Source organism: Bufo gargarizans, chromosome 1, assembly GCF_014858855.1.
Source record: "Bufo gargarizans isolate SCDJY-AF-19 chromosome 1, ASM1485885v1, whole genome shotgun sequence".
NCBI classification, from domain to species: Eukaryota; Metazoa; Chordata; class Amphibia; order Anura; family Bufonidae; genus Bufo; species Bufo gargarizans.
Window position 1 is genome coordinate 740,345,352 of NC_058080.1, and position 14,386 is coordinate 740,359,737.

Sequence of the window (14,386 nt, forward strand, 5' to 3'; positions counted from 1 at the left end):
CACATTCGGGGCTATCACAGTGCTGTGGCTTACATCAGAGCCACACCAGCACGCCGACTCTCAAACTAGAGAAGTGCGGCTTAGGCAGACTTTAGTTTTTGGTGCTATATGCATTATTGGCTCCTGAGGAAGTGCACAGAAACGCGTCGAGCCCCTATGACACTCTGGCCAGTCTGTGCTGATGTTTGGCTGTATATGAGCCATATCAGCTGTCCATCTGAGTGAGGCACCATTGCAATTATCCTCAGTGGGTGCACGGCCATCTTCTGGGTGACGGGTGTACATCCAGTGGCTACACTGTTGCGCTCATTGAGCACTGCGCTGGGTACTCTGCCTCTGTCCAGAGGTTCGACCCTATTGAACATGTGGGACATAGTGGTATAGCATACTTTAAATACCACGTGTTGCCCAATGTGATTTATATATTATCTGGGTCCTAACCTCCTGGTATTGAGGTCCAACCACATAACTCTGCTCACCCATTGGGCATTTACGATACTGGGGCATAATACGCTCAATATACCACAAATTGCTCAATGTGTTTCACAACGCCTGGTGGTGTACCTCTGGAATTAATACATCACCGGGTTCATCTGAACGACATGCGTTCAATTGGTTTTGAGCACCTAACCAGTGCCACACATATGGTTCATAGTGAACCATATGAACTGGTTATCTGACCCTAAGTCGGCCCATCATTTTCTATGGTTTTAGGTTCTTAATATAGATCATTATTAATCTTTTATTTTTAATTTTTTGAGTTTTAGCGTCCTAAATTTGCCGTACTTACGAATTGCATGGATGTTTACCTTTTCACCACTTTATTCGTTTTTCTCACTTTCTTTAAAATACATTGGTACAAAAAAGGGTGAACAGAGCCTTAGATGACAGGTTAGGCTACTTTCACACTTGCGGCAGGACGGAATCCGACAGGCTGTTCACCCTGTTGGATCTGTCCTTTCGCGGTGAGAGGCCGCCGGACTAAAGTCGGATATGCTGGACTTTTAGTCCGGCGGCCTCTCGCCGTACTGCGCCAGAGCTCCGCCCCCCCCCTCCCATTATAATCAATGGGGACGGAGCGGCGGCACGACGAAATAGCGGAATGACTGATCTGACAGGGTGAACAGCCTGTCGGATCCGTCCTGCCGCAAGTGTAAAAGTAGCCTTATTGGATTGATTTTTTTTTATTTTGTTTTTTAATTTATTTTTTAAAGCTCCAACCTATTCCATAGCGATGTATATGTTAATGCTGCTTATTCATTTATTGTAGGGATTTTCCTCTGCACTTCGATGAAAACTCCCTTTTTGCTGGGGATAAAAAACAAGCCGACAGATTGAAGGTAAACCAAATGGAAAAGCTTTTCCTCCACAATCTAGGAAATGGGTGGAAATTCAAGTTGTGCTCCTGTGTCTTTTCTTATGACATTCTACAAATACAGAACTAATGTATTAAAGGGGGTTATCTCCTCTGAGACAATGGGGGCATATCGATTTGTCTGATGGGTCTGGTCCCACCTATCTCAAAAACGGAGCTGGCCAAAGTAGTGGAGGACTCCGGTCCGGCCACCACCAAGCGCTCCCCCCCTTATAGAAGTGAATAGGAGTCCACCGCGCATGACCGGCCACCGCTCCCATTTCAGAAGCCCCATAAAAATGAATGGAGGTCACTTTCGGGGCTCTGTTTAGGAGATAGGTGCAGGTCCGCTGGGACCCACACCTATCAGACAATAAGGGCATATCCTAGCGATATTCCCCCATTGTCTCAGATGAGAGAACCCTTTTAATCTGGCCTGTTATTCACAGCCACTAACCCCCTCCCTCTCTCCTACTCCTTTGTCTCTGTCTTCACTGGGTTTCAGTCTTTACTGTAGTCCTTGCGTTCTATTCATGACCCTGGTGTCTCATCTGGATGACATGAGACTATTAGTTCAGTAGTCGGTGATCGGTGGATGATGGACTACACCCCAGACTGGTCTGTTTACGTGTGACAGCAGAGTAACGCCCCTATTAAGCCAATTATCAAGGGCGAGCTTTCATAGGAACACTTGTTCCAGATAATCGACTGCGAGGCAATCAGCTGATGAACAAGCGATCGCTCGCTTATCCACTGATGGGCATGGCTGTAAGATGCCCGATTGTCAGCATCGCCTCTCCCTGTGTAATGGGGATGTGCTGCAGATTATATACAGAAGAGAATGAAGGAGCCGCAATCTGTCCTCCCGCATTCGGGAGCCTGTGTAATCAGGGCAGTGAGTGCTGATGGAAGTTTTATCATCCATTGGCGATCACACAAAACAAAACTAACTCTGCCCAATCCCGCCACAAGCCGTGTGAGGGGCCTATGGCTCCAAAACGTGGGGAGACCAGCGCCCTGCTTTGTGCTTGATGCCTGCATGTAATGCTGTCTTCTCCCTTCTTACAGGAGGAATTCCGGCAGCACTTCCGTAACATCTCTAGGATAATGGACTGCGTCGGCTGCTTTAAGTGTCGGCTTTGGGGGAAGCTGCAGGTGGGTGATGCGACTATGATTGGGGAGGTGAAGGGAAAATTAGAGCCTCCTCCGGAGATGATTCATGATGTCTGAAGCCGGTGGTTATCTGGATCTTAAAATATCTGCTAGGATGTTACCTGGCGGGATCAGGTGACTACTGCAGCTCTCCATCCCGGAGATCCTGCAGATACCTCCTGTCCTATAGATGGGCGACCATACGGTCTCCTCCACCCGCAGCGTCCAGTGCTTTCTTCCATAGGAAAGGAGCGTTCTGTATGTCAGCAGGAAGTGGTTACCATATTTAAATAAACCAATCGGATTTATCTTTTGGTGGTAAAGGGGGTGGAATATATATATATATATATATATATATATATATATATATATATATATATATATATATATATATATATATATATTATATTCACATGACTATGACAATTGTAGATTCACACTGAAGGCATCAAAACTATGAATTAACACATGTGGAATTATATACATAACAAACAAGTGTGAAACAACTGAAAATATGTCATACTCTAGGTTCTTCAAAGTAGCCACCTTTTGCTTTGATTACTGCTTTGCACACTCTTGGCATTCTATTGATGAGCTTCAAGAGGTAGTCACCTGAAATGGTTTTCACTTCACAGGTGTGCCCTGTCAGGTTTAATAAGTGGGTTTTCTTGCCTTATAAATGGGGTTGGGACCATCAGTTGCGTTGTGGAGAAGTCAGGTGGATACACAGCTGATAGTCCTACTGAATAGACTGTTAGAATTTGTATTATGGCAAGAAAAAAGCAGCTAAGTAACGAAAAACGAGTGGCCATCATTACTTTGTGAAATGAAGGTCAGTCAGTCAGCCGAAAAATTGGGAAAACTTTGAAAGTAAGGGCTATTTGACCATGAAGGAGAGTGATGGGGTGCTGCGCCAGATGACCTGGCCTCCACAGTCACCGGACCTGAACCCAATCGAGATGGTTTGGGGTGAGCTGGACCGCAGAGTGAAGGCAAAAGGGCCAACAAGTGCTAAGCATCTCTGGGAACTCCTTCAAGACTGTTGGAAGACCATTTCAGGTGACTACCTCTTGAAGCTCATCAAGAGAATGCCAAGAGTGTGCAAAGCAGTAATCAAAGCAAAAGGTGGCTACTTTGAAGAACCTAGAATATGACACATTTTCAGTTGTTTCACACTTTTTTGTTATGTATATAATTCCACATGTGATAATTCATAGTTTTGATGCCTTCAGTGTGAATCTACAATTGTCATAGTCATGAAAATAAAGAAAACGCTTTGAATGAGAAGGTGTGTCCAAACTTTTGGTCTGTGCTGTATATATTTGTATTGTATTTATATTTTTTTGATTTTCATTCTCCACCCTACAGACTGAGGGGTTGGGCACAGCGCTGAAAATCCTTTTCTCAGAAAAGCAAATCCAGAGAATGCCGGAGATCGGCCCTTCGTACGGATTCCACTTAAAGCGTCAGGAAATTGTGGCTCTTCTCAATGCTTTCGGAAGGTCGGTGTGCTCTTTTCTTATGGGGGAGGGGTTTATTTATATATTTATTTATTAATGTCAACTTTTCAATATACTTGCTATGAATGTGAGGGGAAATATTTGCGTTGAAGTTCTTCTGACACAGATGGGGCATTACTATTGTGAGGGGGCACAATGTGGATATTAGGGGGCACATATCTGCATATAACTACTGTGAAGGTTGTACAATGAGGGCAATACTACTGTGAGGGGGCACAATTTTTTTTTTTTTTTTTTTTGTATTTGGGTCTTCTCTCTGCCCCCTTCCCCCAAACACCTGAGGCACACCACTGCATCTTGGGCTTCTTCCTACTGAGTTTCTCTTGACTACTGCTTGTGAGCAGACCGGTTAGGCAAGAGGAGCTAACACATTTTGGCTTAGTGTCCGCCTCCTTGTGGCAGCGGCTATACCCACGATCCTATGTCCCTCAATAACCTCAGTGACAGATGTTACAATTGACCAGCCCTATATTTATCTAACTTTTAACCCTGGGATCTTTTGATCCCTTGTCCCATTCACCCTAATTGAGATGCTATTGGGGTGAATGGGATTTTGACACTCTCCCTGCTGAGCTTTGCCTTATGCACAACTTAACAGGGATCTTATGACAGTCTGGGAAGCTTCAGAAGCATTCAGGCTGCCATGGTAACCAATCGGAGCCACGTTACTGCGGGGGCTCAGATCAGAAGGCAGAGGGAGCCGCATCCTTCTGCTTAACTCCACAGATGCCATGATCTGTGTTGAACGCAACTTCTGAGGGGTTAAATGGCAGGGTTCGCTACGATTGCAGTTTCCCCGTCATTGAAGCAGAGTGCCTCCTGTATTATAATAAAGTTGACACCCCCCCCCGCTTCTTCGTGCCGAAGATTTATTCCTCCTGAAACTTCACGCCAGTGCATGCATGGGTGCTGTTTTAAAAAAAAAAATTATATGGCGATTGTGCAAAAAAAAAATCAGTCGCCAGAATCAAAACGGGTGAATTAATCAAATTCATTCAACTAATCACCCAGCTCTAGTCCTATGCAACGTGATGCATTGTGATGCTTCCAGATACTGTGCCAAATGACAAACTTGTCTCTGCTACATCTGTGTTCTAATACATTTTTTTTTGTCTCCTTTTGCAGAATTTCTACAAGTATAAAAGAATTGGAAAACTTCAAAAGACTTCTGCAGAACGTGTGATGAGAAGGAAGGGGAATCTGGGAGGACAGACGTTTGCACTATCGAGGCCCCGACATGTTTGACAATAACTCTTGGTCAAAGTCTGAGAATCTTACATTCTCACTGTGAAAACTGGTCCTTGAAGGACCTTCCTGTGTATATTGTAAAAAAAAAAAACGCTTCCGATTTTCTATTTAGTGTGACTTTTAGCTGCACTTCCACTGAATCTCCTGATAAAGCGCTGATTGCCTTTTTCACGTTAGGATAGGTTTTTCTATCCTAAAAAGTTGCGCCCAATATACCTCATCCCTTTCTGTCCACTATCCAGTCTTTAAAGGAGTTGTCCGAGCTATGTAAAAACTAGGGCAACCCCTGTAAATGGCCTAAAATGACAAATGATCGGATACTCGCCTGTTTCTTCGAGCGCTGTGCGCCGGTCCTCCCGCTTCTGATGTCATCCCCTTGGCTGCAGCAGTGACGTTCCGTGCACAAGTCACCACTGCAGACAATTGCTGGATCCAGCCGTGCATGGACTGAGGCCAGTGATTGGCTGCAGCAGTGACATTCCGTGCACAAGTCACCACTGCAGACAATTGCTGGATCCAGTCGTGCATGGGCTGAGGCCAGTGATTGGCTGCAGCAGTGACATTCCGTGCACAAGTCACCACTGCAGACAATTGCTGGATCCAGCCGTGCATGGGCTGAGGCCAGTGATTGGCTGCAGCAGTGACTTGTGCACTGAATGTCGCTGCTGCAGCCAAGAGGATGACATTCGCAGCGGTGAGGACCACAGCACAAAGAGATGCAGAGGAGGAAACAGACGAGTATCCATTCTTTTATTTTAGGCAGTTTGGGTTACCTTAGTCTTTATATAATCCGGACTAATCCTTTGTCTTGTCTGCACCCTATATATCCTGTAGTTTCCAACCCTGATATTATTGATCGTACATTAACCAACATTGGTTACAAATGCTACTGCTTAGGTATAAAATTAACCCCAGAGCGCTGGCCTATAGCAAACGACATGGTTCGTGCAGCCTACTGGTATGACGCAGAGCAGCCCTATTGAATGTTTGGTTTTTTGCTTTGTTACAAAGACATAACTTGATTTTTTATTTTCTGTACATTTGTTCTCCCTGTGGAGGTTTTGGGGAGAGATTGAAGGTGTTGTACATACTACTGGTACTCAGGGACCACTAACCGTTCACATTCTTATTGTACTCCAGTTTCTGTGCAGTTAAAACAAAAAAAAAAATTGCATGATTTTTGCAATGTTTTACTTGGAATTAGATCGGTGTGTGGTAATGCCTCCATCTAGTGGTAAACCTGTGATACTGCATTCCTGCTGTTCTCGCGTGCAGTGCCATGGATTCACCACCAGATGGCAGGGGCACTTCAGAACAAAGTTCACAAATGCTTAATTACCTATTAGTGTCTGCATGTAACTTTCTTTTTCCTTTTTTTATTTTTAACTTTTTTTTTTCTTGTCCATTCCAATGTCCTCCTTCAGAGCTGTGTCTTAAGATCTCTGAACGTAGTATTTGTAGTTCGTGCCATTTGATTGCTGTCGGACTTGAATTTTTTGCAGCTAATACAGAATGCCTCTTAAGAATGAGAACAGGGAAGCTTTGTCTAACATACAAAGCAGATCACATGCAGTCATTTTGTACTCTTTTCACTATAGATGTAGCAGAGCCGAGTTTGCCCTGATTTGCATAGGGCTGCAGCTAAACTGTTGCATTCTCTAGAGACCTTCAGGGCCGTGAACCTAAAAAGCAGCCCCCAGAGACCTTTTCAACCCTGCTACATTTTGTAGATTTCAGAGCTGATTCTATATAGGAAGCTTGTGTCCCACTTTCAAGCAGCTGTCATTCCCATAGCTTCAGGCTGAGATCATCATATTTGACCACCATGCTTTATACCGCGGGTGGAATTTATTAAAGGATCCACGTCAGTTTTCTGCCACAGAAAAATTCCAAAAATGTGTGACTTCTCCCATTTTGTGCAATGCTTACTACTTTACCTGGGCCACCAGATTGACATTTGCTAGTTTTATGATGCAAGCTGCTTTCTATCCTGCGTAGATTTCAGATTCTGGTGCATGGGCCTGCTGAGGTGCACCAAAATGATTTAGCGGCGTGCATCTTTTGATAAATTCCTCCTTTGTAATTCATAACTGTATGATCCCAAACCAGCCTTTTTCCCTATACCAGTGGTCTCCAGCTGTTTTAAAACTACAACTCCCAGCAGTTAACTATTGATTTAGATCTGAGTGGAGTAGAGCATTAATGAGCAGTTTCCTTTAAAGGGTCCTTACCTTGACACATTGCATGGCTTCCTAAAAACATGGATTTTAGACTAGGCATCCTCAAACTGCGGCCCTCCAGCTGTTGCAAAACTACAACTCCCAGCATGCCTGAACAGCCTACGGGTATCTGCCTACAGCAGGGCATTGTGGGAGTTGTAGTTTTACAACAGCTGGAGGGCCGCAGTTTGAGGATGCCCGTTTTAGACCCTCATACCGGAACAGTTCCCTTCTTGAACGCGGTCTCATGCCCTCAGAATATTATAAGAACCCACGGCCGAAGGACTGTCTATTCTAATTATACAGCCATATACGACAGTCCAGGCTCCATGATGCCTCAGCGTGGCGCAGAGCATCTGCTATCCCAGGTACCGCAACCACCTCATGTCACCGCGTTCTGTCTCTAGATTGCAAGCTCCTGTAATCAGAACAGTCGGCACCATTTTGTACTTGTATGTTATGTTTGTGTATTTATTAACCCCTTCCTCTCCAGCTGTACAGAACTTTTTGCGATGTTGGCACATTGTAATAAATTTTATGTCTGTAACATTAAGTCTTGTCGTCTTCCATTGCACGGTGTATGACTCTCAGTCACGTGCTGACAACCACAGCTCCAAGATGAGTTGTCACCTTCTATTTCCCTCTATGGCTGCAAGGAGGACTGGGAGGCCTAGGGTTTTGGTGTCCTGCTGTTAAAGGGGGACTCTCCCCTCATCTGCTTCACCACAGGGTGGAGGGGGAATGAGCCAGCGCTCTGAATCCAGATTTGGGTTACTAGGGATATATCGCATAACAACCAGTCTTTTCAATGTGGTTGTCGGGTAGAAAAGCCTTAGCAACCAGTCTGAATACTTGGGTTAGTTTTCTACAAACATTTCTTAAAGGCTATGTCCATTTTCATAACCAATGAAGCAACATTGTGATCTACTTTAAATAACTTTGCACGCTCACCTCCCATCATGGCTGCACCTGTCCCCAGCGGGCCACTGACCTCAGCATTAGGCCTCATGCACACATTTATTCCGTGAATTGGGGATCACAATTTGCGGCCCCCAAGGCATGTGTGGCCGCTGCAGACAGATCGACTCATTCAACTTGAATGGGTCTGTGATCCATCCGCACAGCAAAAAAAAAAAAATTTTTTTTTTGTGGTGCAAAGGAACAGGCAGAAACCCCCCAGAATCTGTAATCCCTCTGTCCCGCACCTTCCAGATTGCAGGCCTGCATCCGTGATGCGGTGCACAAATGGCGTCGCCTGTATATTTCAAAGCTACACTATGGGCACGGCCGTGTGCATGAGGCCTTAATATGTACAGAGCAGCTTTTTTGTGGTTTCCCTCTGCTCACTTTTTTGGGAGGATTTGACCATCTTGTTACAATATTAAGTTATGCTTACCTGTTCAAACACTCATTGCTCCAGGCATAAGGCCATGTTCTTAGCTGCAGCAGTGACGGGCCGGATATTGCTCCTGACTAGTGTTGAGCGAACTTGTCCAAAGTTCGGGTTATCAAAGAATCCTGTTATGGATTCCAAATTCCGTTATGATCAGGGGTAGCGGAATCCATAACTGGATTCTTCGATAACCCGAACTTTGGACTCTGAACTTAAACCACAAGTTCGCTCAACGCTACTTCTGACCACTGGAACCAATCACTGGCCTCAGCAGTATAAGCCAAGCCCAAAAGGCAGTAGCAGTGACAGGGGGCACATCATATATAGGACGGCAGCAGTGGTGCTTGAACGGAGGGGTGTTTTTGTTTTTCTTTACTCAAGCCCATTAAAAAAAAATCTATATAAATCAGCAATTTGGCTTATTTCTTCTCCAATCACATGTAAAGCAGACTCGTTTTCTGTTATTGGAGAGCAGTGCATTGTAGGAGCTCGTGAGAGGTGCAGAACTGAGCTGTTGGGTCACATGTCTGACAGCAGGGTGCACCTGAGCTGTTGTCAAGGGCAACCAGCAGAATTTTTAAAAGCACAAATCAAAGTGCAGGTAGAACTTTGTCCTGTGACTGGTGCAGCATGATGCGTCCATCCTCCTCCAGTCCAGAAGGCAGATCCTCAATGGGCAGTATCTGAGCAGGGTAATGTCACTCAAAATATACACACGGGGGTGATTATAGTGCAGATCAGTTTATTTCAGGATGGTAGTGCTTCATTACAGGTTTAGTAAAATAACTGGACATTCATTGGCTGCTGAAAGTTAAAACAACAAGTCAAACACTGGTAAAAATCTGTTTCCATAGGTCTCGACCGATCGCCGTTTGTTGCTGGCACTCAAAGGGTTAAATGCTAGGAGAGCACCCGGGCTCATACCCCAAAAAAAATAATTAAAGCAGTCACCACAGCAGCCAATCAGATCACAGCTTTTATTTTATTTAATCACACACAAAGCTGATCTGATTGGCTGCCATTAGACTCCTCCCTGCTCCTGTGCCAATTGGAAAACAAGACCCAGTTTTCATATAGCAAAACTGCTTCCGCCTAGAAAACTGCCTTCAGGCTAAAACATTAAAGTCTAGCATTCATAATAGGACAAATCTCTAAACAATGGTCGAGGAAGAGAAAGACAGATCCAAAATATACACCTCCCTGAAATAACTCTGCTCTTAAAGTGCCTAAGAACGCACCGGGGGAAGAAGCCAATCCAAAGTCTTTGGCATAAATGAGAGCGTTTTCCAGTCTGAGCGGAATGCAACCGTGTCCATAATAAGCTCCGGTTTATGCTGCGTTATAATCAGGGCTGTGGAGTCAGTCGTTAGAAATGTACTAACCACAGCTTTAAAAAATTGTTAATGTGCAGTTGATTAACATTTAAACTAGTTTACAATTGTGTATATACAAATAAAGACCCTTATTTATCCATCACAGTGATGATAGACAATCAGTTCTCTCCTGTCCTTATACTACAATCACTGATATGTAGGGTGTTCGTGATTATAATCAGTTCTTGCCTCTCCTGTCCCTTATACTATAAACAGGGTATTCTAGTGGTGATAGACAATCAGTTCTCACCTGTCCTTATTCTACAATCAGTGATATGTAAGGTGTTCTAGTGATAATCAGTTCTTGCCTCTCCTGTCCCTTATACTATAAGCAATGATAACCAGGCTGTTCTGGAGGTGATAGATAATCAGTTCACCTTTCCTGTGTTCACTCCTGTCCCATAAAATCTATACCAGGGATCAGCTGCTGTGAAACTACAACTCCCAGCATGCAAACATGCTCAGCTGTTCTTACAAGCCCTATAAAAGTGAATGGAGCATTCTGGGAATTGTAGTTTCAGAACAGCTGGAGTGTCAGAGGTTGCTGATCCCCACTCTATACCTTTATGTTGCTCCAAGCTCCTTAGTTACAATGCCCGACACTGTGCTGCGCATGCGCAGGCATGAAGACCAGAAGAGGAAGTTCACAACTAGTCATGCCTGCAGTCACCGAAGACAGAATTAAACTGCGTTGTCTATGAATAAGTAACTGCAGCCTCTGCTATGGCAAGAGCCATACTTACACAAGTATGCAGGACCAGCGTAGGTGCGTCCATCATCCAGTCCGCAGCTTGTTTTATTTGTCCCCGGTGCGGTAATGATCATCTGCCTCGCTGCAGCCAGTAACGAACTTCACTGGTGATGTGTCTCTTGTGGACACCAATCATTGTCTGCAGTGGAGCAGATGATCATGTCCGTGCCAAAAGAGGGGAGAGGCGAGTGCGCAGGAGCAGAGCTGCAGGTAAGTGACTCTTTCTATAGCAGAGGCTGTGGACTCCTGTGAAAAAAAAGTTACTAATTCCCAGACAACCCCTTTAAGAGGAGAACTTAATACAGCGTTTTTTTATTCCCATTTAGACTTGCACAGAATTCTCTGCGTCTCCAGCACATACATATAGCGCTTCGCTGAGGACAAATCCATACATTTCTTACAATATGAAGCGTACAACAGTTTTCCAGTTATTAAGTGTATAGAGCATTGTGTATTTACTTACAGGAATTTAGATAATGTCAGGAATTCCAGAAATTGTGTTCCAATAAGTATGGTTTAGGTTCAAAGTAGAGATGAGCAAGTGTCGTATTTTGAAATCCATTCACACTTCGTTTGGTGGTTAAAAAAAAATGTGAATTGCATTATGGATTCCGTTACCACGGACCATAACGCAATTCTATAACAATGCCTTTAGAGGCATTCCATCATAATAGAAGTCCATGGGCTGCGAAACAGATCCGTCCCATTATGCAGCCCATAGACTTCTACTATGATGGAATACTTCTAAAGGAATTCTGTTATAGAATTGCGTTTTGATCCGTAGTAACAGAACCTATAACGCAATTCTGCTTTTACCACCCCAAAAAAGTGAACAAATTTCAGAACATAAGATTCACTCCTCTAGTTCTGAGTCACCGATTACTTACACAATAGTAAGAAAAAGGCCAATGTCACCGTTTTACTACAGGGAAATTATTACTAAATTACTGGCCATTTATAAAAGAGTTTGAGTCTGAACTTTGGCTTCTCAGCTCCACAGCCCTGGTTATAACTCCATTCACACTGCGACATGACCTAGTGCAACTAATCAAAAGCCGGCAAGGGGGGGGGGCCCCCTTTAATTAGAAGTGTATTATTAGTGCACATCAATGACAATATAAACTAACCAACAGTTACAACTAAAGTGACGCTCCGCCTTAGAAGAGCAAGAAAAATTTAATTTTATTTTTTAAATGAAATTTCCCCCCCCCCCACAACACCTTTTACATATTTCTGTTATAGGAAAACCAGCAGCACAGTCATGTGACAGGATAAACTGTCATGGAATCCGTTGACCCCCTATTAATGGGATCTGTCAGGTTTCAGTCATGGGTTAAACAGGGCAGCATGCTGTATGACTCTCCTAGCACAGTTTTGCCACATTAAGATCCGTTAAAAGCAGCTTGTTGACTGTTTCCATGTAGCAATAGAGTCAGACACTGAAGAGTAAAAAGGGACATAAAACTCACAGAAAAGGTGAAGATATTGCAAATACACAGAATTTTAAACACACGGATAAAAGCCATTTTTAGATGGCAGATGTTCCCGTGAGAATGGATAAGAAATTGAGATAAAAAAAAAAATAAAAATAAAAAATCAGTGCAAGTAATTCTGCAAGGTTAAGACAGGGTCAGCGAGTACAATGGAGACCCTGGTATTCTGAAAGGTCCTCCCGAATATTTACAGAAAGTTAAATGATATGACTGCTGCCAGGCGGCTTTACCCCCTCTCCAATGTCAGCACAGGATTGACAGTCTGGTTGCTAGGGATTCATTGTCCAACAACATCCATAGCAACCAGTCTGTCTCACCCTGGATGGGGCAGGTAGAGGTACTCTCTAAACAGCTAATGCTCCACCATCCATTATCGGTACTGCCGCCCTAGTGCATGGCCCTGGAGAAATCCAGCTCACCCGAGTGCAAATATTAAATTGTCACCATTTAGTAAGGACCTCCAGGCTGTACAGGACAAGAAAAACATGGCTGCTTTGTTAAAAAAAAAAAAAAAAAAAAAAAAATACAAAATAGCGCCACACCTGTCCATAGGTTGTGCGTGGTATTACTACTCGGCTCTGTTCACTTCTGTGGACAGGGCAGATGCTGGAAGAAAGCAGCAACATTTTTCTAATCCTGGACAACCCCTTTAACACCGTTCAGTGCCTGCACCACCGATGAGGAGCATGGGCTTCTTTAGCGCAGTCTGTCCCCGATGCACAGCAAGAACACCCAATATATAGACATGGAGGTACTTTATGCCTCATACCTCACAACCCAGTCCTTATAAAAAGGCCCTTTTCCATGACAACATTGGCATCAGCTGCAACATGCATAAATGGAGGAGACCTTTAAATATACTTAAACCCCCCCCCCCCCCGCTGACATAAAGGCGTTCGTTGTCCAGACTGCACAATGCACAATTTGTTCACTTGTTTGCAATGCAGAATTTGTAAGAATATTCAAGCAGCAAAAACCTTTACTAATTAGTTAAGAAACTGCAAATGGAAACCTGACAAAGAGAGGGAGGGGGGGGAATGTTAGGGCAAGGAGTGTAATTTCTAGTACTTGCTTATAACTAGCGCCATTCCCTACACAACCAGCAGAGGGAGCCATTCTATAGTAGGTTTGCAGATGTCAGGGTTTTCTGCTGCCTGTCGTATCCTTCGTACATAACAGGACACCATTGTCTAGAAATCCCTGTAAACAGTGCCGCCCCTGCATATGGGTTGTGTGTTGTATTGCAGCTCGGCCCCATTTATTTGAATGGTGAAGAGCTGCAATACCACATAAGACCTATGGCCAGGTGTGGCGCAGTTTTGGGAAGTAAGCAGCCCTATGTTTCCAATCCTGTGCAACCCCTCTAAAAGTATGGACTTTCAAATATCTGCAGTATTGGGTGGCTCCTGAGTCTGACCTTTAAGATTACAGCGCCCTCCTTTCCACTGGCTGTATGCCGGTACTGCAACCCCCACACAACACCTATGGGGGGGGGGGGGGGGGGGGGGGGTCACATATTGCACCTAATGGCTTTCATTTGCACCGGGCTAACATTTCACCTGCTGCTGTGGTTTGTTCCATCACATCTGCCACAGATTCAGTACAAAAAGAACTTAATACTGAAGTAGTCAAAGTAGTAAAAAGGACTTTACTTTTAGTACAGAAAAAAAAAATACACAAATAAATTAGGTTCTGAGAGCACGACTGTGGCCGTCACCTGCAGTAACCAGACGTTAGGATGCCACCACTCAGATTCCCTGACCCATGGGGCAAGACCGGTTTTCAGAGACAAATCTATTAACCCAGTAAATTGTTTCTGAAAGCGAAACAATGGCACGTTTTAAGTGACAGCCAGATGCGGCAGGCAAGTGCACGGAAATCAC

The 14,386-nt window shown here is 44.2% G+C and overlaps 1 protein-coding gene across 1 annotated transcript in view; it reads left to right on the forward strand.

The window, feature by feature from the left end:
• ERO1A (endoplasmic reticulum oxidoreductase 1 alpha) overlaps window positions 1-8,046 on the forward strand; it is a 40,029-nt gene extending 31,983 nt beyond the window's left edge. Inside the window, exons 13-16 of the mRNA XM_044276493.1 lie at window positions 1,271-1,340; window positions 2,423-2,509; window positions 3,875-4,008; window positions 5,152-8,046. Coding sequence (XP_044132428.1) covers window positions 1,271-1,340; window positions 2,423-2,509; window positions 3,875-4,008; window positions 5,152-5,209 — 349 coding nt within the window. The 3' untranslated portion in view covers window positions 5,210-8,046. The remainder of the gene's footprint in view (window positions 1-1,270; window positions 1,341-2,422; window positions 2,510-3,874; window positions 4,009-5,151) is intronic.
• The last annotated feature ends 6,340 nt before the right edge of the window (window positions 8,047-14,386 follow it).